Source organism: Schistocerca gregaria, chromosome 9 (genome assembly GCF_023897955.1).
Source record: "Schistocerca gregaria isolate iqSchGreg1 chromosome 9, iqSchGreg1.2, whole genome shotgun sequence".
Taxonomy (NCBI): domain Eukaryota; kingdom Metazoa; phylum Arthropoda; class Insecta; order Orthoptera; family Acrididae; genus Schistocerca; species Schistocerca gregaria.
The window spans coordinates 98,357,215-98,383,161 of NC_064928.1; the positions used below are offsets into that span (position 1 = coordinate 98,357,215).

The 25,947-nt window shown below is 42.5% G+C and overlaps 2 protein-coding genes across 7 annotated transcripts in view; one reads left to right on the forward strand and one right to left on the reverse strand.

Moving 5' to 3' along the window:
- Nucleotides 1-25,947, forward strand: part of LOC126292242 (actin-histidine N-methyltransferase) — a 518,712-nt gene that overhangs the window by 70,533 nt on the left and 422,232 nt on the right. The window lies entirely within an intron of this gene.
- The window catches only part of LOC126292240 (uncharacterized), a 134,173-nt gene continuing 110,608 nt past the window's right edge, over nucleotides 2,383-25,947 (reverse strand). The window contains exons 4-6 of the mRNA XM_049986131.1: nucleotides 19,435-19,790; nucleotides 10,124-12,471; nucleotides 2,383-4,234 (exon numbers count right to left, since the gene is read on the reverse strand). Of these exons, the coding sequence (XP_049842088.1) occupies nucleotides 3,689-4,234; nucleotides 10,124-12,471; nucleotides 19,435-19,790 (3,250 nt within the window). The 3' untranslated portion in view covers nucleotides 2,383-3,688. The remainder of the gene's footprint in view (nucleotides 4,235-10,123; nucleotides 12,472-19,434; nucleotides 19,791-25,947) is intronic.

Here is a 25,947-nt window from a genome sequence, read left to right on the forward strand (position 1 = left end):
AAGTTGTGTGCAACATTGACTCTGTTTCAAATAGTGCAGTTCATGACAAGTTCATGGCTTGTAGAAAATAAACTAATGCTAAATCACAGCAAGACTTTGTTTTTACAGTTTCTAACACACATGTTCATCGGTATTCAGATAGATAGTAAACTGACGTGGGAAGTCCACATTCAGGATCTTGTTCAAAGGATAATGCTGCCATTTTTACTATTTGAACGGTATCTGAAGTAAGTGATCAGTCAACACGAAAATTAGTCTACTTTGCTTATTTTCATTCACTTATGTTGTATGGTATTATATTTTGGGGTAACTCTCCCCATTCTAAAAGGATATTTTTGGCTCAGAAATGGACAGTTCGGGCAATAAGTGTTGTAAGTTCACAAACCTCTTGTCAACCGCTGTTCACTAGTCTGTGTATTTTGACATTGCCCTCTCTCTGTGTATATTCTTTACTGTCCTTTCTTGTTAACAATATCAGCTTATTCCCAAGAATTAGCAGCTTTCACTCAGTTAATACTCTGCAGAAATCCAATCTGCATCTGGATCACCGAGCGAGGTGGCGCAGCGGTTAGCACACTGTACTCGCATTCAGGAGGATGACGTTTCAATCCCGCGTCCGGCCATCCTGATTTAGGTTTTCCATGATTTCCCTAGATCACTCCAGGCAAATGCCGGGATGGTTCCTTTGAAAGCGCACGGCCAACTTCCTTTCCCATCCTTCCCTAATCCGAGCTTTGTGCTCTGTCTCTAATGACCCGTTGTCGACGGTACGTTAAACACCAATATCCTCCTCCTCCTGCATCTGGATCGCACTTCCTTGACTCTTGTACAGAAAGGTGTGCAGTATACTGCTGCATCCATTTTCAATGAGCTACCACAAGACTTCAAAAATATTAGCTGTAATCACGCGCTTTCAAATCGAAACTGAAGAATTTCATGGGTCACCCCTCCTATTCTGTTAAGGAGTTCCTTGAAAGGTGATTCTTTTGTATGTTGTTGATTGCATGTACTTAAACTTATGGCTTGACTTCTTTTGGATTCATAAACATTGTATTTTATCTGTTATTACTTTTATGTTGTAATTTTATGTACTGACACGTGTCATGCCCTTGGAGATTTGCTCCTCAATTTGGTCCTATGGAACTAGAAGTGTAAATAAAATAAATAAAAACCACCACCTTACCATTCGTGGGACATGGATGTCATGGATCAATCAGAGGCTCAGCCACCAACAATTGAATTCCAACAGGATACAGGAACAAGAGTTTTCAAGCATGTCTGTCTGTCTTGCTGCAGCCACCTTAGTTCTCACACCATAACCCCTCCACCCATCAAACTCACAACACTGAGATGGGAGAGCCGGCCTATAGAAGAAAGGCTCTTCCAGCCCTACATAGTATTCACTTGCACACCTGACCGTTACATTAATAATGATGAACCCATACATGTGTTATATTGATTGAAGAGGGGGGGGGGGGGTAGCCATAACATCTTTCACCATTAACAAAGCTATACAAAAATGTAGCCAGTTTCCACATTTCTTCAAGTAACACAATTGGGAGCCACAGAACTGTACCACTATTATTGTGGTTAAACATTCCGTCTGCAAAGAGAAAAGAGGAATTGGTTGGTGGAGGGTTCAGATTGTGGGGGTAGGTGCGGAGGTGGGTCACTCAGATTCTAGGTGGAAAGGAACCCAGACCTCTCTGTCTGGTGTATTTTAAGTGTTTCATACAATTCCCCCCCCCCCCTCCCCCCCCCCTCCTTGGGGTAACTATTGGCCAACCATTGTATCTTCTTGTAGTTGTAACAGTTTCTCATTTGAATCTTCAGTTCGATAGAAAAGAAGTTTAGTCAGATGGAGGTGGTTGCTGTTTCCAGTGCAACTTTCCACAGAAATAATCTATATTTTCTTGTTAATATGGTATTAGAAAACCTAAAATTTGTTAACCATAAATTAGTCCAAAGTAAATGACAAGACCATGTGAATTATGCCCAATTTTTAACTGTTCAAGATAATGATAACTATGTGCACAATGGCAGTGTTGGAACTTGTATTAAGATATACACTGAAAATTGAAAGAAGAAAGTCATTGGGTTGTCGTAAATGTTGAAACCAAACTAAAAGGACTGCATTCTTAACTTCATCATCATGCATATACAAAGAAAACTAGGGTTTAGATTTGAGGAATTCTGTCGTAGGGCATATGACTGATTTCTTCTGGGTATAAGAAGTCTACTGTGTATATTGCTGGTTGAAGGACTATAGTGAATTTTGTATGAAATTTGTGTATGTTCTGTAGTCGTGATGCACCCTGTATGCAACATATATTTATATGTGCAACTAAATCATAAAGGAGTGTATTCATAATGAAAGCAATGTGAAGTTTGACATACTGTCCATTTTATTTTTATTATAATAAATTAATACAAAACATTTAAGTATTCATATTGACAATAATTGTACAAAAATAGTTTGAGAAGGAAACTAGAATGTGTAATTATCATCACAATCACCACATAGACAATGGCATTGCATTTGGCAAATGTTTACACACAAAATAAACAGTCTGGGTTACTGTTTCTCCTCCCATGTGCTCATACTAACTTTGTAACATCATAAAAAATGAATAAGCACCCAGTTATCAGAAAGTTGTTGAAACGTTGCACCCACTGCATAGCCAGACAGGAATTCCTTTTAAAAATGTGTACTTTGTGAGCCATCACTTTTCTTCTAGCTGTTTCTGTTGGAGATACCATTACAGTATTTCCATTAAGAATATTTTTGTGCTCTTTGGATACATTGGTCAAGAGACTTGAAGGTATTATTAATCTACCTAAGACATGTGATGCTCAGAATTGATTTCTGCATGAAGTATGAATGTGTGATACACCTTCCTGATTTAGACTGTGTAAAAGTTAGGTTATGAAACCATAGGTGCATGTACTTTCTCCTGTTGTCAAGCATTGCGAAATGCAGAAAAGACACACTCCTACCATCCAGTTTTTTCACAGTGGGCATTCCTAACTTCTTGGAATTTGCCTATGTTCCAGGGGAGTGTACTCAGCGTGGACTGTTTCTTGCAGAACCACTGGTGTGGCTCTCTTTTTGAGAGTTCGTAAAGTGTTGCTGGCTGTGATTCTTATAGTTACATGCTAAACAGTCAGCCTGATCAGTCATACTCAGTTTGATAGATGATCCATCTGTCAGGGTTAGTGAAATGAGGAAAGTATCCTTACCCTGAGTTTATATGTAACATCCTTGTGGCAAGTAGAGTAAGTTGACAGTAATGGCCTACATATTCCACTTCCAAAAACTTGGCTTTTGTGGAAGGTGGCCACATTTTAATGTCCAACTTTGTAATCCAATGGAAGTGACACAGGTGCCATCACTTTGGGTCTTTGTTTTCCATATAAGAGACAACTTATTTACATCAGTTCACTTGAGTAACATGCCAGAGGTTTGAAGATTTGTCCATTCTCCATCTTGTGGTAAAACTGCTGTCTACTGATGTAGCCAGAGTAGTATAATCCACACACAAATGCATCACTGGGAGAGAATGTGGCAGAAATGATGGTTGTGTACCTTTGGCATTGTTTTTTTTTTTTTTTTTTTAACCCAAAGCAGTTAACACAAGTTACCGCCCAGCTCATCTATTGATGTCCTGTACTCATCTTGTAAGCACTATCACTTGTACTGAAGTGTCTTGCGAATGGTCCTCCACAGATAGTACCTCCTCGGAGGCTCAGCAAAGTCGTCCTCTAGGTAGTGCTGCTGACTGCCCTCCTGCTTTTTCCTCTTGTGACCCGGAAGCACGAGTGTGCCCCCGAGATTACGCTTGGCGCCGAGTGTGGCCCCCCGGTTGAGGATCATGGGCGAACGCGCCCGGGCACGGCGCCTCCGCTGTCGCACTCGGCATCCGACCAGCACCGCCAAGAAGACGAGGAGCGCTGCGCCGAGCACCGTGCCGCCAGCTGTGACTGCTGATCTGGCTGACGGAGACAGCCAAGCGATGTCGTCAGACTCGGTACTGTCCCTGTTTACACTGTCATCCTCCCTCACAGCTGCCATTTCGTCGACATCGTCTGCTGTCACAATATCTGTTTCTGGTTCCACTGTAGGATCCACTGCTGCATTGACCATCTCTTTGGGCTGTGTGGCTCCTCCAGGTATGACCTCATCGTGGTCCACCATCCAGTTTTTGTGACCAGCCTCAGCTTGCTTTCCAGTACTCTGAAAATCCCAAGGAAAAAATACTTTAGCTGGCTGTGATGGTGCAAGCCAAATCATGCAGAATAAAATAGTGAGCTCCATAATATAGAGCTAAGTTGTTCAATAGAAAATTTGTACGACTCAAGTTCGGCTGTTACTTTCACTACACATAAATGAATGTGCACGTATTTTTGGCAGTGTGTGTCATTCGTGTGTTCACTCATTGTGTGTTGCTTTGATTTCCCGTTCCATATCTTGGGTTATTGCGTATCATTCATAATGTGTTCCTAGATGTGGAGAACACTCATGACAGTATACTGAGGTATAAAGGGGTTGCTTTGTGAACACTGTCCTATATCCTGTAATTACAAACATTCAGAATGGCTTAGAACAAAGAGAGGTGTGCAGCAGGGCTGTTCATTCTCCATTATTCTTCACCATACCCTTTGGTTCCATAAGTAAAGATGTCAAGGAAATGCAAAAGGAAGATCTAAAAGCTATAATATTCATGGGTGACATCACCATTGGAGTGAAACCAATATGGAGATGAGGGGAATTTATATCTGTGGAACATCAAATTCAGAGTGTCTGGGTCAACTGTGAGCAAAAAACAAGACAATTAAAACAAGTGAAAAACCCACTCCATGTAACCTACGTAGGTTGTCCCAGGTGGAATGGTTACTGTTCAGGGATATGACAAGAATGATCATTCGAAGCACAAAAAGTCTAGTAAACGTGGGCACTAAAATGTGTACCTTAAGAACTATGAGCACATGTTCATCTTAGCTGCTATGAAACCCATCTATTGTACTGAACAAGTGCTCATAGCTCTTTAGTTACAAATTTTAGAGCCCATGTTTACTAGACTTTTTTTGCTTCGTATGATCATTTTTGTCATATCCCTGAACTCACTGTTCCTCTTGGAGAAACTCTGTATGTGAAGAAGCAGAATATGAGAGTATGAATAGTTTCACTAATGTTGTGGCAAGTGAAGAAGGTGACAATGTTTAGGTTCTGAACAGGGTAACTAAAGGACACAAACTCTTCATTGTAATACGAACACTTATCTGGAATCAGATTGTTCCTCTTAACAACATAACAAGCCATGTTCGAAACTTGCTTTCTGTCCATAATGTATTGTAGTCGTAAGAAAAAAGATACATAATAAGCTCGTGTGTAATTATATACCTTAAACATGCTGTACAAATGACAGAGAGAGGAAAGTCCGAAAAAGAAGATGTAAGTATAGAACTCCAGTGGAAGTGACCATGGAAGGGAGGCTGACTATTGTGAGACTGAAAATGTTTGTAGTATTGAAGAAATACAGCAATCACCCACTTCGTTACGTAGTTTTATTTATGCAAATATGCATTTTGGAGTTCACCCATCTTCAGTTGGCATAGTACGTAATACAACTAGTATATCGTTATGAATATTGGTTGCAATATGGATGCTGCGTATGACTTGTGGAAAATAACAATTTTGTTTTGCAGCGTCCAAACTGCAGTTGACATCTATAACGATATACTAATGGAATACTGAAATATGTATTGCACCAAGTATTGCAAGTGGATGAAAGTCTAAAAGGTATGTTGGGATAAATAACAAAATGTAAAAATGTGGTTGGTTACTGTAGTTCTTAAAATAACATGATCCACAGCCACAGAGCTCAACAAACAATAAAGTGGATAAATTATTGAAGTGGGTTAGTCATGTGAAATGGATGCATCCCAACCATATTCCCCTCCAGTACTTGTAAAGGATCGTATCAGATGAAGACCAGTTGATTATCTGAAGAGAGATAACTAGACTTAAGTTAGAGACCTGGAAAGGAGAACATGGGGTGCTTTGGTGAGGGAGGAAATCACCAAGACAAACAGATGCAGGAAACTGGATCAAAAACACTGTACCCAAATTGCTGAAATGCCTTTCTGATGATTAATGGAATTATCTTGTCTAATGGTGGTGACATACAGTTTATTGAGTTGTACAGATTCACAAAAATATTTATATTCTCGAATTATAGGTATGGATAATGGTGACCAATCATTTCAGGCATTTTCATATGTAGAACATATAGTTGGACACTACCTTTAGTCTTTCCATAGCAGCAGATCAGAAAGCTGTTAATGTATGACAGTTGTTCTGTAAGATGTATCCAAATCAAAGACATTTATCAATGCTTACTACAGCGTATATGAGATATTGGTTTGAAGAACCTCACTGGAAGCTTTAGCGATCATTGTCATCATCTTCTAATTGCAGAGTTGAACAGTGCCACTCTCATGAAATATTTGTTACTGTTATAATGTAAAACATTGTATGTCGTGAACTTGTGAGCCTTCCAAGACACACATTGTTTTACAAAGTTACAGAAACAAAAAGTAAATTATAGTGTACAGTTTACATTTGGGGGGGAGGGGGTCTATAGCGCCCTTGCCGCCCCCCCCCCCCCTTGCCATGTTCCCTGAATGTCGGTCATCCATAAAGGGTGAAAATACCTGAAAACATCGAAGATGTACTGTGTTTCAAACCAGCCCCAGGAAATCAATCAGGAGAGCTGCACAACAGGTGGGAATCAACTGGTAGACATTGTGAAAATTGTTGTTGAACACCTGCATCTCTTGTCATACAAAATTCAAACCCATCAGCTATTAAGACCCAGGAACATGTGTAAGCAGCTGTTTCGCCAACACTATTGTCCCTAGAATTGAAGAATGGACTTTATTGTAAATGTGGTTTGATTTAGTGTCGAAGCACACTTTCATTTGGATGGGTTAGTCACTGAGTAAAATTGGCACATTTGGAGGACTGAGAATCAGCATTTTGTGATTGAGAAGTCTTTTCACCCTCAATGGGTGACGGTGTGGTGTGCAATGTCCTGTCACTGAATAATTGGTGCAATATTCCATGATGGCATGGTGACTATTGAATTGTACATGAAGGTTTTGGAAGATAATGTCATCCCCATTATCTAGTGATGCTGAATTTGACAAGATGTGGTTCATGCAAGACGGAGCTCCACCCTATCGAAGCAGGAGAGTGTTGGATGTCCTGTAGGAGCACAGGGGGGGTCACATTCTGGCTCTGGGGTATCCAGAGACCACTGGCATCGGCCTCGATTGGCCACCATATTCTCTGATTCTGAACACATGCAACTCCTTTTTGTGGGGCTATATTAAAGACAAGGTGTTCAGCAATAACCCCAAAAGCATTGCTGAGCTGAAAAACAGCCATTCAGGAGGTCATCTGTTGAATAAAGTGTGTGCATGCTGTAGTTTGTAACTGATTTTTTCTTCTTTTTTTTCATGTAGTTCAATAACTGTCACATTGTATGATTGTGTAAAGGTACACACGATCTGTATAAAAATGAGCCGGAAGTGGCTGAAAAACTAGTTACGAAATGTAAAGTAATACTTCATAAATGACAGCAATTTCTCTATGTTTGTAATTCAATTAATGTAGAGTCATGGTATTTAGAACAATTAAAATTAATTTCATTTGCATTCTGTTTGAAATTATAGTATCTAAGATTAATGAAATTTGCAGTGTCCACCACAGTTTCTTTCATAGAATTAGCCATGCAGCTTTTATCTGTTGCTTCAAATTTTTTTCTTAGTACTCTCTAGCACTGTTAACTGATTGGTTCATAATTTGAGTGTATTAAATGAACCAACTTGACTAGAAGAAGGAATCGGTTGCTAGGAAATGTTTTAGGCATCAAGAGATCACAGAGGGAGGACAAGAGATGAATACAAGAAGAAGATTCAGAAGGTTGCAGTATTACTCGGAGATGAAGAGACTTGAACAGGTCAGAGCAGCATGGAGATCTGCGTCAAACCAGTCTTTGGACTGAAGACCACAACACAACACATGACACTGTATTGCATACTATTTATCTAGCACAGTGGTGATGTGTGACTCTGTACTGTGTTTTGAAATGTCAGAAGCTATAATAGTAGCTGCAGATTGGTTTGGTCAGTGATATCTTCCTAAGCTGTTTGACAGGATCTAGGAGTAGCAGCCAAAAGTGAACTGGTAAGGGATTTGTTCCACAGCAACAACATGATAAGTTTACAGAACACCCATTTCACAAGAGTCCCAAAGCAATCATTTGCATACAGTTTTTGTCTGGCTCCAACCAAAGGAGTCAGCAGAAGAAAGTGATAGCCCACAATTTCAAAAGGATTAGTCTGCTCGTGTTATCTGTTGTGTTCTCAAATGAACCACATGCTTGGAATAAGCAGCTCCATATGTATGACTAGAAAGAACTGTCCACTATATAAACTGCTTCATATCATTGTATTTACATTGTACTTAAAAAAACACCCAATAACTCTAAGAAGTCTCGTTTGTGTTAGCACTTTCTTCTACCAACCTCTTCAGTTATCTTCTTTTCTTAAAAATGGAATGTGTGCTAATTGCTCTGAATCTGTGGAAGCAGCTTCGTATTTCATGAAAAGTATATAATGTATTCAGTAAGTGGTTTGAGAGTATATGGAGGATACATTTTTGAATAAATCAAACTTGCATTCCTCAGATCATTATTGATGACTCTGATACCGTAAAATGTGTGCAAAATAGTTTTGTTAGCGTAGATGAACTAAGAACATCTTAATTTTCTTGCCCTGACTAGTAATTATCTTGACCTATCAGAAAAGTACCTGAGATATGCAAGTTACTATCAAGGCCTTATCTTGGTGACGATAGTAGTGTGGTGCAGTTGTTTTGGTATGAAATCTCTTGAGCTAGTTATGCATGTAAGTCAAATGAATGATACATTAAGAACAACCCTTCACCTCTGTGAATGCTGAATGCTGAGTATATAAGAATAAGGAACAAAGATATCGTGAAGAAACAGAGCTGTGTGTAGCTGAAATGACTACCACTACCCATTGAGACACACACTTCGCCTGGCTGAGCTGTGCATCCCAGACTCTCACATTGTAGGTATCCCAATACACAGCTGTATTTTCTCATTTAAAATGGAAAACATTCTACTCTGAAGCCTTCAGTTGAATATTCACTGTGTGCTTTGATACAGGCTCTGCTGCTGCAAAAAGCTTTAACATCTGAACTAAAGTGCTGTGGTACAAATCCTTTAAAAATCTCAGCTTATTGCCTGAAACAGTGAAACATTCTCTAGCCACCTGTTTCATCAATTATAAACATATGACACATGCTCCTTTACTGTTCTCAATGTTAGTAAGATCTTGTAAGCAACTGCTTGCATTCACAGCTTGCACACTAAGGAACAGCAAAATAAGTGGGAAGAAAGCAAATTCAGTAAAAATATACACAATCGTTTTATAGAGGAACTTCCGTTCCACCCAAATTCAAATTTTGTATGGTTTGGGAAAAGACATGGTATTATCCTCTCCAATCATGTCCAATCCAAGCTTGTGTTCTGTTGCTAATTACCTTGTCAATGGGCCAACATCAAACTCTAAACTTCCTTTTACTTGTGACCAAAACAGTTACTGGGTCAAGTATCTTGAGGCTTGAGGTATGTTCATACTATTGGTTTTAATGTGTGAGCTGCTGCCTTGAGGGTTTCTTGTTGCCCTCATATATGGAAATCCCTGCATGTTATGCATAACTTAAACAGTTGACATTTCAGTTTGTTTTTAAGGTGTACTGGGAACTATCAATTGTTTAAATGATGTATAATATACATGAGTTGAAGCATAAGAGGACAACAAGAAATAGGAATGCACCATACTAATGCCGCAACTCTCACATTACACCAAACATCTCATAATACTCTAAGAACATACTTGAAATGGGAATTCTTTCCTAAAAACTGTTGTGCAGAAAATAAAGGAATTTTAGGACTCGACAGCTTTCTCGTGGATAAAATAAAACTACATACTACTATAACTGAATTAATTATAGAAGGGCACTACAAACCTGCTGAGTAAGTTGATGGATGAGCACTGCCTGCAGTTCTGGACCATTTATTGCATTTGGCCGTACATCGTAGAAGCTGTTAATTCTGTGAACTGGATGATTGCTGGAACCTGCAGTGACTGGCTGGTCTCGGATGTCATTGGATTCCTCAGTCACTTCAGCAATGAAGAATCCATTGGGCTTGACTGGCTGAAGAACTCTGTGCCTGCTGATGTCGAGCTCAACTGTGTGGCCGGAGTGGCCAGGTATGTCTGTCTTTGGAGGATTGTTGAAGGTGGTGAAAGATGGAGGTAGTGCAGGACGAGAGGGCAGTGGTAATGCATCTGGGAAACGGAAACTACCTGTTCCTCCTGACTGTGTCTTGTTTGATTCCCTATTCTGGTCAATACGTAGTCCTGGGTGGAAGGCAATGTTATTACTATCACCTCCGGATGCGGACGGCTGTGAACTGTGAGCCGAAGTTCCATGATGTAGCCCAGTCATTATTCTTGGGTTCCGAGATGGGTCTGTCATGCTGATCTGCATCGGTTCATCGTGTGCCAGACTCTGTCCCCTCAACAACACTGGTAGCTGAGGAAGTGACTGCTTCTTCTTTCCACTAAAAATATCGGAAAGATGTTGGTGTGACGATCCCCTCTCTCTGTGCTCAATCAGCTCTTGCAGAGTCATATTGCGCGACTGCAATATCTTGGCAAGCTTGGCCGAGCCTGCCTGTGTTCTCAGCAGTTCCAGGATGTCTTCATCTGGAACGTCTTCACTGTCACTTTCTGTGTCAGAAACTACAGCGGGGACACTGCTCGGCATTATGACAACTCGACTCTTGGAGGAGCTTGCTGAGGCATTCACTCCTCCTTCACCCATTGCCTTGACAGGATCTATGGCTGGTGACTCTTGCATAATGAGTGGTACATTGACTGTTGGCATTTTTACCACCGGTTTCTCATCAACCTGACCACTTCTCACCGTTACTGTCGGAAGCTCGGTGACAGGTCTGCTTGTTGGGACTCTTTCTGCTGCCGGGGACAGTTTCACAGATGGAGAAGGTGTGCTGGATGATAGATTTGCGCCACTGTTGGTCAGACTTGCATTTACAATAGGAGTTATCTTCACTGGAAGAGTGGCCATGGCTACTTCAGATACAGTTGTTGGCACTGTACTCACAGTAAGTGTGTGTGGTGTATTTGTCTGAAAGCCTGTAATTGCAGGTATAGTGTTGACTAATGGAGGAATGGCTGTTGGTGGGCCAGAAATATTGACAGTCTGGTGAAGTGATCCTCTCTTCCTCGCAAATAGTTCTGTCGGTGTCGGTAGCCTGTGGATAGGGATTCTGCGGTGCTGTTGGGGTTGACGCAGCTTATCTCTGACTCTGGAGGCCGTTGTTGACTCCCCATTCTCACGCACGATGTCACCCAATGTAATGTTCTTGATCCTCAGCAGTTCTGACAGGCTTATAGGAACTGGGGTCGGTGTACTGACAGTCTCCTGATCTGAGGAATCTCTTCTCACTGTAGTAATTGTTGCAGTAATTTCAGTTGTGATGGCTGAATTTTCTGTGGTGAAGCCTGATGTGGCATTGGCTGTCTCTGAAATCTTATTCTCAGCCAGTTCTTTGTTGCTAGCACTATTGCTAAGGGACTGGGCAGTATTGACTGCCACCAGCTTAATGATTGCATCCTCTTGAAGTGCACCAGCTGTATCGCGATTGTCGTGTGATAATGTTTCAGTTTGTTCAATTCTGGAATCCTCAGTTCCCACTGTCAACACAGCTGTTTTCCCCTCACTGTCTGTCTGTGGTGCTGGTCTCACATCTCCATTGTGAACCTCACCTTTAGTCTGTTGATGCAAATTAGAAACAATACCTGCTTGAAATCTGGCAGTGCCTGTAGCTGGTGACGAGACTTCTTCTGCAACAGAACCACTATTGTCTGTGGCAGGCACCGGTAGCGCACTGTCATCAAAGTGAACTCTTGTCGATAGGTTCTGGCGCTTACGAGATCTCGTCTGATTATCACCACCATCTGGATACCCTTCACCGAAACTATCTTCGTGTGCTATGACGGTATGGTCATAAAGCGGCTGAGAGTTCTGGTATCGCAGCCTGTTGCGCCTCCTAGGTTTTGGGAAGAACGTGTCGTCATCGCCAGTGCTGTCGTGAGGTGGCGGCGGATTGCCTGCCTCCAAGAGGGGGATGCCATCACCGTGATCACGTAGAGGGACTCGCTCCAGAGGAATGGGCTCATCTTCAGGGATTCTAGCGTGGAACTGGTGTACTGGGCGCCTCCTGCGTGGTGCCAGTGGACCGATGTCCTCACTGTACAGTGACAGCCCAGCTTCTGCGTCTTCAGCACCTGCAAAAAGAATGTTGCCATTTACATCGTCCTTGGGATATCCCTCACTGTCAGCAGTATAATACAGTTAATAGAATAACAAAATTATGCCACAAGATATATCGTATCGCAGTGAAGGTAGCTAGTCTGTAGTACAGCAGATAGTGTTTGCGATGAGGCACCCAACAGGTTTCCTGGAATGATGTAAGGATTTATTCATGCCAATGTTAGTTACATATTTCCACAATCTCAGTAATGTAGGTTAGAGGTGATCAGTGGATGCAGTTAATTGCAGAGAAAGTCAGTTTCCAACCAATGAGAAATGTCCAGTACTCATGTAGGTGGTGGGGAGCAAATTGGATGCCAGTTGGTCATTTGGCTTGAGTAGATCAGGCCAGTGGGTGTGGAATTATTTACTATTGGCCCCATCCCAATTTTCAGGGTGATTCGGCTGCTCCTACCTCTAGGCCTTATGCAGCCTGCACCCACTTGAAAAAATTTTCTGTTCTCATGCTCACTGCGCACAGACTTAGTTCTACAGAAAAAATGAACAGGTCTTTTTTGCATGACATTTAATGCATTTAAATATTTTACTGGGACAAGTTTTCATTGGAGACCACATTTTTTGAGTTTCTCAACAAAAACACTTTCAAAGGTTACTTTTGTACACTTCTATTGCACGATTTGAAAACTACGACATCCAACAAAAATGAGTCCCAGTACAAAATTTTCTGTAAAAAGTCCTCTTCATTTTTTCTGTAGGGCTAATAGTCGGTGTGTAACAATATTATGAAAAGGAAAGTTGCCGCTCACCATATAGCGGAGATGCTAAGTCACACATAGGTACAACAAAAATACTTCCACAAATAAAGCTTTCGGCCAGTAAGGTTTTCATCAGAAGTAGACCCCACACACACACACACACACACACACACACACACACACACACACACACACACAAACACAAACACAACTGCAGTATCAGGCAACTGAAACTACACTGGAGCAGAAGCACCAGTTCATGATGGGAGTGGTGACTGGGTAGGGGTAAGGAGGAGGCTGAGGCAGAGGGGGAGGGACGTATGGTAGGAGTGGACAGTGAAGTGCTGCAGGTTAGATGGTGGGCAGGGGAGATATGGGGAGTAGCGGAAAAGGAGAGGAGGAGGAGGAGTGGGTGTGATGGTGGAATGTCGGCTGTGTAGTGCTGGAATGGGAACAGGGAAGGGGCTGGATGGGTGAGGACAGTGACTAATGGAGGTTGAGGTCAGAAGGGTTACGGGAATGTAGGCACTGTTCCCACCAGTCTGTGTGTAGCGAGTGACAGAATGTGAAAATCCTGTGCACGATATTTGAAAGTCTCGCAGGTTCCGTAAAACCCAACTGTGAGGCAGCTGAATCGCCCTGTTTATGGCAACGTAGGTGGGCTAGGGAGCAATGAGAAAACAGAGGAGCTAGTCATTTGATGACAGATAACACTGTTTTCGAGTATACCACATGTGCTATATAGAGAGATACTTTCTCTGATAATCTGTTTGTAATCGAGTAAATAAATTATATTTAGATATTTGCAACAGGATTGTGCACTGGCTTCTGTGTTATTTAAAATTTTCTTGGAAGACCTGTTAAAGACATGGAGAAGTAAACTTAGCCAAGTGGGAATACCAGAGACATAAACTATACTATCTCCTACACACTGACGAACAGATGGTAATTGCCACCAAAAGATACTAAGATTGATTGCTTTCCGTGCAAATTGATTACTGGACTCAAAGTTTTGGAGTTGCAAGATTAGACCACATCAGAAATGAAGAAATAAGAAGAATTATGGAAATTGAAGGAAATATGATTGAAATGAAGAGATTACTTTGGTATGACCATGTAGAAAAAATGGATGATAGTGCATGGCCAAAAAAGGGTGTAGGTGGATCCCAAAGGAGAAAGGAAATCAAATTGACTGCTTACAAGTTGGGTGAAAAATGTCAAGGAAGCAACAGGCAGGCACAAGCAATCTCTAAGAGGCTGAGTAGGAAAGATGAGATGGAATGGGATGAAAACTGAGAAGTGACAGCTACTATAAATAACTCTCTGACAGACATCGCAGGGGTAGCAGTTTTTTGAAGCGGTCATCCCCCATTTTTTAGGCAGGACCAACAAATTTATTAATTTTGTGTAATTCAATAATAGTAAAATTATTTTCAGTAAACTTTCTGATAGCCGTTATTCTTTTCTGTCTTGGTTCTACAGCCAAAGATATGTATATTATTGTTGTTAACATATTTGCTTTTACACTTGTAGTTTTCATGTATTTTTTTCTATTCTGTATTTCAAAATTAACTACATTATTCGTTTAAACTGACAAATGACCTGATGACTTCATAGATTGAAATGAAGGATTTTGTCTAAATTCTGCTTCGAAACATGCTCTCCCCCTACTCCAGCAGAGGGACAGAGTTAGTGTCACTTTTGTTTATTAATGTTCCACTATTGATGACCGTCTGTGTTGGTCATCTTTCCTGTGTAACGGTGTCAGTTGTTTACAGTGCATATTCTCTTCTGAAATGTGCATTTTGATCCCTGGTTGGCACAACAATACTTAGCTAGGATTAAAGTCGCTTCGCACAGCAATCCCTCGTTTCATTTTTGCGTTGAAAATTACAGGATGTTCACGTGTTGAAATATTGAAAGTTGCTGTATTATGTTGACCGGCTGCCTTGTCATCAGTTACTTGAACATTTGTTGTGAAATTTGGTACTGCTGGAATTGCTTAGAAGACTGCTGCAACCAGTCCTTTTGCTATTGGGCAGATACAAGAGGAAGAGAAACACTTCAAAAGCAATGCAAATAATGAATTTCCAGAGACAGGAAGCTGTTGTAGTTGGAAACGATTAACCAGTGCCCCAACTCTTCAGAGTCGCAGTCCAGTGTATAAAATTGTTTCAAAAATCTGATTACTTTACAATTGAGTTAATGTGCTAAATATTTGACATTATATGTAAAATATTTATGGTTGAGTCGTGATTATTTACCCATAGTCTAATAAAAAAGCTTAGAAAATGTCTGAAATTATGTTTAAAGGTTGTTGAAAGTGAGTTACGTGCTCTCATTATCAAACACTGTAGGAGTATAGTCTGGTTAATCTGTGCTCTGTTATAAGAAAATCTAATTTTTCATGAATCTAAGTATTTATGATGTCGTATTTCCCTAACCGTGTGTTGTACAGTGGTATAATTTGCAGGTATGTTCAGTAGTATATGTCAATACTGAAACTCCATGGCAGTTTAGAACTGTTTGCCGGACTGAGCTCAAACCTGGAACCTTTGCCTTTTGTGTGCAAATTCTTTTTCGACTGAAGTATCTGAGCATGGCCATGACCTGTCCACACAGTTTTACTTCCACAGTACCTCACCTACCTTTCAAGCTTCACAGAAATTATCCTGCGAAACTTGTCAAATTAGCACTCCTGGAAGAAAGGATATTGTGGAGACAAGGCTTACAATTAGCCGCAGCCTGAGGAATTGTTTCCAGAATGAAGTATATTTTTAAGGTATGAGATGGGATATTGGTAGAAGTAAAGCTGTGAGGGCAGGTGATGGTCACACTTTGGTTGCTCAATTGTTGCAGCACTTTTCTGCGAAGGGCCTAGGCCCTGAATTCAAGTCCCAGTTTTTCATATGCCAAGAAGTTTAATATTGGTGCACACTCCACTGCTGAGTGAAAAATCATTCTGGCTACTTAACTACTGTCTGCAAAAGTACTGCAAATAGAAATGATAAAATGCTATGCGTGATGCTAAAGCTTTAAGTGCACGAACAGCGAAAATGTTGTAAGCGATAAACTGTTTTCCTTTGATTGTTTTGTGAGAGGTATCAGCAAGAAAAAGTTACTGTGTTAAATCTTTAACATGAGATACACCCCCTAATGAATAGATTGTGAACAGAATTTTAAATTTGGGTATCTAATAGTGAAAAATTAAATTTCTGTTGCACCTCAAAGCTGTTAGATAAGCAACCTGCACCTGCGACTGTGTGCCCTTTGTAACTGTTGTAAGGCGCCACTGGAGTAAGGCAGCCAGTCTTTTCTTATAAAATGCGTTTTAACCATAAGCTGTTTATTTGTCCGATTAGGCATCTACTGATTTCAGTTGTCAACAATCTTCCAGGATGTAGGGTACAATTGTTTAGGTAAAAGCATCCACATTCCCTTTCAGCTGAATAATATCGAAATTATCCAGTGAAATTGTATAAACATCTGACATAATTTGCCTTCGAATACTGACAGTCATATATGGTTGCCAGTATTCTGAGACAAACTGTCAGGTGTTTGTACAATTTCAGTGGATAATTTGGATATTATTCAGCTTAAAGGGAATGTGGATGCTTTTTAACTAATGTGTTGTACCCTACATCCTGGATGATGTTTAATAACCGGAACCGGTAGATGAGTAATGGGACAAATAAACAACATATGGCTGAAATGCATATTGTAAAATACTTCACAACTGTTGAGCCTCACGTTGTGGAAACATCTAGTCAACCTGTTTCGCCACTGACGTCCACGAAGTACCACTCTCAAGGTGCAATGCCGTCACTACGGTCAAGGTATTGTGCGCATGGAAATGGATGGAGACAGTTGGCGTCTAATACCTGGGCGGTAGTTGTGTGCCCTGACTGAACATTAATAATTGCTAAGTATTGATGGAGACGATCAGCTGCTGTAATGAAATAATGGTTACAAACCATGTATGTTTATTGTTGTGACCTCTGTTATTTGCTCAGAACAAACAAGGATCAAATCTGGCCGTGGTCCATGGAATTCTTCTATTCCTAAAGTTTCGTCCACTACTACATTGGACGTCTTCAGAGGCATGGCTGGTCCTGCTGAGTCCTGAATCCTGCCGACTGACGAGTCGGGCGTCGGAGAGTGGCCTAAATACCGAGGAAGGTGGACGTGGTGTAGCTTGTACATAGTAGCAGAGAGAAAACTGCTCAAATATAAAATGTAACTATCGATAATAGTCGGTCATAGATAAAAATCCCTTATCTATTCTGTAACGCCACTGCCCATGTTGTTATGGTCTTCAGTCCTGAGACTGGTTTGATGCAGCTCTCCATGCTACTCTATCCTGTGCAAGCTTCTTCATCTCCCAGTACTTACTGCAACCTACATCCTTCTGAATCTGCTTAGTGTATTCATCTCTTGGTGTCCCTCTACGATTTTTACCCTCCACGCTGCCCTCCAATGCTAAATTTGTGATCCCTTGATGCCTCAAAACATGACCTGCCAACCGGTCCCTTCTTTTTGTCAAGTTGTGCCACAAACTCCTCTTCTCCCCAATTCTATTCAATACCTCCTGATTAGTTACGTGATCTACCCATCTAATCTTCAGCATTCTTCTGTATCACCACATTTCGAAAGCTTCTATTCTCTTCTTGTCCGAAGTATTTATCGTCCATGTTTCACTTCCATACATGGCTACACTCCACACAAATACTTTCAGAAACGACTTCATGACACTTAAATCTATACTCGATGTTGTTAACAAATTTCTCTTCTTCAGAAACGCTTTCCTTGCCATTGCCAGTCTACATTTTATATCCTCTCTACTTCGACCATCACCAGTTATTTTGCTCCCCAAATAGCAAAACTTTACTACTTTAAGTGTCTCATTTCCTAATCCAATTCCCTCAGCATCACCCGATTTAATTTGACTGCATTCCATTATCCTCGTTTTGCTTTTGTTGAAGTTCATCTTACATCCTCCTTTCGAGACACTGTCCATTCCGTTCAACTGCTCTTCCAAGTCCTTTGCTGTCTCTGACAGAATTACAATGTCAGCGGCGAACCTCAAAGTTTTTATTTCTTCTCCATGGATTTTAATTCATATTCCGAATTTTTCTTTTCTTTTCTTTACTGCTTGCTCAATATACAGATTGAATAACACCGGGGAGAGGCTACAACCCTATCTTACTCGCTTCCCAACCACTGCTTCCATAAATAGTCTTTCGCTCCCTGTATTTTACCCCGGCCACCTTCAGAATTTGAAAGAGAGTATTCCAGTCAACATTGTCAAAATCTTTCTCTAAGTCTACAAAGCTAGAAACGTAGGTTTGCCTTTCTTTAATCTTTCTTCTAAGATAAGTCGTAGGGTCAGTATTGCCTCACGTCTTCCAACATTCATATGGAATCCAAACTGATCTTCTCCGAGGTCGGCTTTCACGCATAATACACGAAAAAAAGTTTGTCATTCTTAGGGTATGATCCCGGGACACTTTGTATGAGGATGTAACACCCAACTTTCCCACGGAAGTAACATGTGTTAGTTTCTCAGAGGTACGCTGTTGATGTGCTCCGTACTTCTGGTGTTACTTTTAATTAACTTTTACGCCCGTTCTGCTGGGCGACAACACACAATACGAACTGAATCGGAGATACGGTTGATACTCTACCAACAGACAACGTTTGGTACCTATCTGAGTAGTAGTAGTAGTAGTAGTTGTTGTTGTTGTCGTTGTCGTTGTCGTTGTCGTTGTGGTTGTTGTCGTTGTCTTCAGTCCAGACACTGGTTTGGTGCAGCTCTCCACGCAAGCCTGTCCTGTGCAAGCTTCATCTCCCATTACCTACTGCAGCCCACATTCTTCTGAATCTGTTCAGTGTATTCATCTCTTGGTCTCTCTCTACGATTTTTACACTCCACGCTGACCTCCAATACTAAATTGGTGATCCCTTGATTCCTCAGGACATTTCCTACCAACCGATCCCTTCTTCTGGTCAAGTTGTGCCACAAACTCCTCTTCTCTTCAGTTCTGTTCAGTACCTCCTCATTACTTCCATGATCTACCCATCTAATCTTCAGCCTCCTTCTGTAGCACCACATTTCGAAAGCTTGTATTCTCTTCTTGTCCAAACAATTTATCGTCATGTTTCACTTCCGTACATGGCTACAGTGTGAGTAGAAAGGGAAATGAAACACGAGGCAGTGCTCACCTGCAGCGACGCCGGGCCTCCTGCCGCGGGTCCTGCGCCTGGGCGCCGGCAGCTCGTCGTCCCTGTAGCGGCTGTGGTAGCGCGCCGGCGCCGGCGCCGCCCCCGCGCCCTCCTCCGCCCCCAGGGGCAGCGCCGGGGCCGGCGGCCTGCGGCGCAGCTTCCTGCGGCGCGGCCTCGGGGCGGCCGTCTCCGCCTCCGCCTCCGGCTCCTCGTAGGCTGGCCGCGGCCGCTGGTAGGGTAGCGCGGGCAGGTCGGCCTCGGGGGCGGACTCGTCGGGGGCGGGCACGTCGAACAGCTCGGGGGGCAGGGGGCGGCGGGGGCGCTTGCGGCGGCGGCGCTTGCCCCCGGGTCGCGGCCTGCCAACAGCGACCGTAAACTGTCACCTTCACATACAACGTGGCGCACCAAATGTGTTACTATTTCGTTTTTGAATATAAACTTTATTTGATGTGATTGTTCACGTTTTGGCGGCACAAAGTCTGTTCCATTAAGTTTCGGGTGTGCAGCCGCAAGAAATCTCCCAATATTTCGGCTGTATAACGTTCAGCCATCTTCAGAGTGAGCCACAAGACTACTGCTCCAGTTTTTTTTTTTCATTATTGTTTTTCAATTCCCCCCGAAGGGGGCGGGGTGGCAGCAGCTTAGTACGCTACTCTACATCCTACAGACTTTAAAGGAAGAAGAAAACAAACAAGAAAAACAGGTGATAAAACGGTGACTTAAAGTGTAAAATGGCGGAAAAATAGGGAAAGTTAAAACAGAAAGCAAAAGGGGTTGGCAATGTTAAAATACACAGGAATCAGACAAGTAACATAGTGATTAACAAAATTCTTTTCCGGGCTATTATGCCGTGGTCTGATGGATTTCGCATTGTAATCCGACGTTTCGTCCCCATCTGCGGAGGACATCTTCAAGGGGGTTCGTGGCTTCTGTTAACTTCCGAAACACACACTGTCTCACTACTGACTGCAGCAAATTTTTGTTTTCGCGTGCTCCCGCGCATAGGCGTGACGTCACATGTTTTGAATACGCGAGCGCAATTGGCCGTTGTCGGTTGCCGCCGTCCGCTGTTGCTATCATCCCATGGCGGAAGACTGGTACACATCTTCTTCAGCACCGGCATCCAGATGTCATTCAATTTCACGCCCTCCTCCTTCCTATTAAAATTCCTGGGGTGTTTCATAATCTCTATAGCCTCTCTGTAAAGCCTTTCATGATATCCGCTTGTGGCTGCCAGTACTTGAGTTCTATCAAAATAAATGTGATGGTCTCCTGACTGCAAAGCGTGTTCCGCAACAGCTGATCTATCAATCTCTCCCCTTCTGCAATTGCCCTTGTGCTCTTCTAGTCGTTTTTTGACCGTTCTTTTTGTGGTACCCACATATACCTCCCCACAACTACACGGGATCCTGTAAATTCCTGCTTTTTCCAGCGGTTTACGAGCATCCTTAGCCAATCTCAGGTGTTCTTGTATCTTCCGGGTTGGTTTGTAAATCACCGCGATATTCCGTTTTTTCAATATTTTCCCTATGCGGTCAGTGACGTCCTTAATAAAAGGCAGGAAAACTTTCGATTTTGCAAGCGCTTGTGCATTGCTATTATTTTCACGCGGCGGTCTTAACGCTCTTTTTATCTCAGCAGCCGAGTAACCATTCCTGAGTAATGCATCAGTGAGGTGTTCCAGTTCCGTATCCAGTAGCCCAGGTTCACAGATGTTCCTCGCTCTATCCGCCAACGTTTTTATTATGCCTCGCTTTTGCTGTGGGTGGTGGTTCGAATCCCGGTGTAGATAACGATCCGTGTGCGTGGGTTTCCGGTAAACTGTATGGCCTAAGCTACCATCCTGTTTCTTGTAAACTAGCACATCCAGAAAATTTAGTCTCCCTTCTGCCTCCTCCTCCATGGTAAACTGAATCTTCGGATTAAACAAAAAATTTGCTGCAGTCAGTAGTGAGACAGTGTGTGTTTCGGAAGTTAACAGAAGCCACGAACCCCCTTGAAGATGTCCACCGCAGATGGGGACGAAACGTCGGATTACAATGCGAAATCCATCAGACCACGGCATAATAGCCCGGAAAAGAATTTTATTAATCATGACAGTTCCGGCCGTGAAAGTTTACATTTTACAAGTAACATAGTACACACACAATTAAAAAACATGGTGACAGTCTGGTTTCTTTTCGCAAGAGATAAGAAGCACACACAGCGACAGTATGATGGCCGTTCGCAACACTTCTCAAAAAACACAACACAGAACACTCACTGTAAAACACTGCACGAAAATGGCGGCACAAAGATGACACTCCCGAGCCAAAGGCAGATTGGGGGGGGGGGCTGGAGGAGGGGGATGAACAAGGAGGGAGGGAGGAAAAAAATGAAAAGGGGGAACCAAGGAGGGAGAGGACTCAAAGAGGGAGAGGGGCAGGGCAGACGCGAGAGGGAATGAGAAGAGGCAGAGGAGGGAAATGCAAAAGGACTTGGGGGAGAGAAGGGGGCAGAGAGAGAGGGGAGGTCAGCAAAAAGAGCATGGAAGGGGGGGGGGGAGAGGGAGCCCGGGAAAAGGACAGGAAAGGAGTACGAGGGATAAATGGCGGGTGAGAGGGCATCATCCGGGAGGGGGAGTTGATGGAAGCCATCTTGGGAAAGGAGATGAAGGGTGTAGAGATGGAGGGTATGGGGGACACAACAGTGAAGATGTGGCAGGGGGCGGGGATGGGAGAGGAGAGGAGCAACCAGGGGGTGAGGGGGATGCCGCTCCAGTGCTCGCTTCGTCCCTTTATACTGTTGGACCGCGCGACTGCGTGTGCGGCCACAGATGCAAATGCGCCAGAGACGTTGGTCGGCGGCAGAGATGTGCATAATGCGCGAGTTGTATCTATGACTCCGCAGTTGATCTTTGTTGGCATATCGACATATCATTGTGAGCAGCACTGTGACGACGTCTTTGCGAGTTTATTACAGCAAATGCCGGATTCCGTGATTTATCAAGATTGAAACCACTCTCTCTATTAATTACATTCGTCGTCAAGCGAATTTCAATTGCCTTCTTTACTATCGAGTCCCAAAAGGATGATGTAGTTGCCAAAATTTCGACATTGTCATACAACATACTGTATGCGCGATACAACAGTATAAAGGGACGAAGCGAGCACTAGAGCGGCAGTCTTGCGGCTCACTCTAAAGATGGCTGAACGTTATACAGCCGAAATATTAGAAGAAGAAGAAAGAGATTTCTTGCGGCTGCACACCCGAAACTTAATGGAACAATAAACTTCATTCTAAATACAATCTGAAAGGAACATACACTACAATGAAGAGCTGTCCATGGAGATTTGTTCAAGAATATGTCTTCCGAGCCCCATTAAATCAAGTGGACGTCTCGGGAAAATTTTTTCCTCCAAAGAAAAAGTCACACGGATTGAGGTCTGGAATATTGGGGAGGTGGGGGGGGGGGGGGGGGGGGAGCAATTTCGTCCGTCATTGAAGCGACCTGGAAACCTGAGTGAAATGATCCGCATGTCGAAATGCTCGTGTAAAACCTCCAACACAGTGTGTGCATTATGTGGCCTTGCTCCATCTTGCATGTGTTGAAGGGCAAGGCAGTAGCGAGAAGCTGTGGAATTAAGCTATTGCGAAGCATGCTCAAAGAACGCTCGCTGTTCAGTTTCTTCAAAGAAATAGGGTCCAATAAGTCCGTGACTGGAAATTGCTGCCCACGCTGTAATCCTCGGAGCATAATGTTGTCGTTCATGAAGCACTTGTGGGTTTTCTGTGGCCCAAAAGCGTACATTTTGTTTGTTAACCACACCGTCTAAATGAAAATGCGCCTCGTCTGAAAACCAAACGTTGTTGAGAGTTTCTTTCCTATCCTCCGCCGACTGAGCAAACAGTAGTCTCTGCTGCTTGTGTTCTTCAGTGAGCGTCTGTGCATAGGTCATCTTGTATGGGTACATATGGAGGTCACTTTTAAGAATGCTTTGAACGGAGCGTCTGGATATTCCCAGTTGCACTGCTGCCTTTCCAGTCCTACTACTCTGTAAATCCGGTTTTTGAAACTTTGTTACAGACTTCCTCGGGATAGTTTACATTCTGTCTTCAGGATTCTGCATTTCAGTTCCTTGAGTATCTTTGTGACACTCTCCTCTAGATTAAACAAACCTGTGACCATTCATGCTGCCTTTCTCTGTATACGTTCAATATCCCCTGTTAGTCCTATCTGATATGGGTCCCACATACTTGAGAAATATTCTAGGATGGGTCCCACGAGCGATTGGTAAGCAATGTCTGTAGGAGACTGACTGCTCTTACGTAGTATTCTACCGATAAACTGAAGTCTACCATCTTCTTATTACCGATTGAACCTATGTGATCATTCCATTTCATATCGGTACAAAGTCTTACACTCAGGTGTTTGTATGAGTTGGCCAATTCGAGTTGTGAACCCCTGATGTTAACAAACGTAGGATACCACGTTTTTTCATTTTTTGATGTGCAAAATTTTGCATTCAGCGTTTAAAGCAACTTGCCAACCTTTGCACCACTTTGAAATATTATCGAGATCTGACAGAACTTCCCTATAGATAACTGGATCATGTACGGGAACTCTGATGGTACTATTAGTATTGTCCTGTAGGTTGTTAATATACTACTTGCCCCGCCCAGTTAGCCGTGCGGTCTAACGCACTGTTTTCCGGGCGGGAAGGCGTGGCGGTCCCCGGCATGAATCCACCCGGCGGATTAGTGTGTGGGTTCTTGCCACTCGGGCCGAACCGCACAACAACACTGTGTTCGGTGTGGGGCGGAGGTGGCGTGAGTGGACTGCTGTAGCCTGTATCGGGGTTGTGAACCACTGAAGGCTACGGCGGGGACGAAGCCTCTCCGCTGTTTCTGGTCCCCAGTTCCATACAGTACAATATACGTCAACAGTGAGGTTGCTTGTACATGTGCCAAAAAAAAAAAAAAAAAAAAAAAAAAAAAATCCTCAATCCAGTCACAAAGTTCACTTGATACGACATATGATCCTACACAATGGATACTCATAAAAGGAATCTATTTAGGAACAAAATTCGGAAAGTCACCTTAAAGGACGATCAAGAAAGAGGAACAAAGCAACCTCGTAACAACGAAAACCTCCGGAAGCAGAAATCAGAACATGTGAAACGAATGTGAGCCAAGAACAAGACGAACTCAAGAAGCATAGATTGAAATATTGATTTCAACGTGCTTCGTAGAAGGCCCAAAACTATTAATTATGAGAATAACAAAAGTTATGAACCTATGTGTTTCAAAAGCTCAGTATCACGTTTCTTCCAGTTCAAATTATTATCGATGTGAAATTCCAGCATTCCTTCATGTCAACTAACTCCTGCTTATGTGTCACATCAAGTCCTGACGTTATTTTATTAGGTTTAAAGAACTACGGAACTGGGGAAGAAGCAGTTTTCGGATTCAATTTACCAATTGTTTGAATTTTTGATTAATCCGATCCAGTACGTTGTAATGGGTGCCGAATTTAAACAGAAACGAGTAATATATAATACCGGGTATGCTCCAGAGAAGCGTAATAAGACCTCTGATGATCCTGATATACGTAAATGATTCATCAGATAGGCGTCAGCAACACTGTGATTGTTCGCTGACGATGCTGCTGTCAACAGGAAAATATCGCCGTTGGACTATTACAAGAAAATGTGGAAAGTCCCAGACGGGTTTTTTCACTTTGTGTAACGGATGGGTGGAAGAAGGTATCTATAACAAGGAGACGAACCCAATTACAAGGTTAGTAATGAACGTCTTGGGCACTTCACGTTATAAAACTATTTAGGGCTAATACTAATAAGCGATTGAAATGGGACCATGATGAAATATTACAGAAGGCAAACGGCAGACTTAGATATGTTGGAAGGGTTATGTGCAAACTGCAATGTCTCTGTAAAGAAAATAGCATCGAAGATGCTAGCGCGACCAATTCTGGAGTATTGCTCCAGCGCTTGGGATTCTTTTGAAATGGTCTTGACAACAGACACCTAGCGAATTCAGACGCGTTGATAGAGTGGTAGCAGGTCGGTATAGTCCGTACGAAACTGTAACAGACTTATTCGGGGAAATGTTTTGTAAAGCTTTGGGGGGAAATGGCGGCGGTCTCATGAAACCCTGTAAATTCAGAGAACTGGTATTCGAGGATGTGTAAGTATCCCGTTGCCAGTTGAGAACAGGTTTAAATTATAGATGTGATACAGATAGGCGGAGAAAACAGCGAGTAGCAAAACAATGTTGACAAAGTCGAGTGTGTGTTCAGGAGCAAATTTAGGAAATGTCAACCAATGACGGTACTAAGTGTCAAATTTCTAGAGGTCAATGCCTTTCACTGGGCCACCGCCTCCTGAGCAAACACGAGAACGCTAATGGACGTAAGCTGTGATGTAACAGGCCGAACACCAGATGTCGTGAATACTGTCAGGCCCATTGCACCAATTTCCGCTTGCAGTCTGTCGACATACACATTCATGTTTG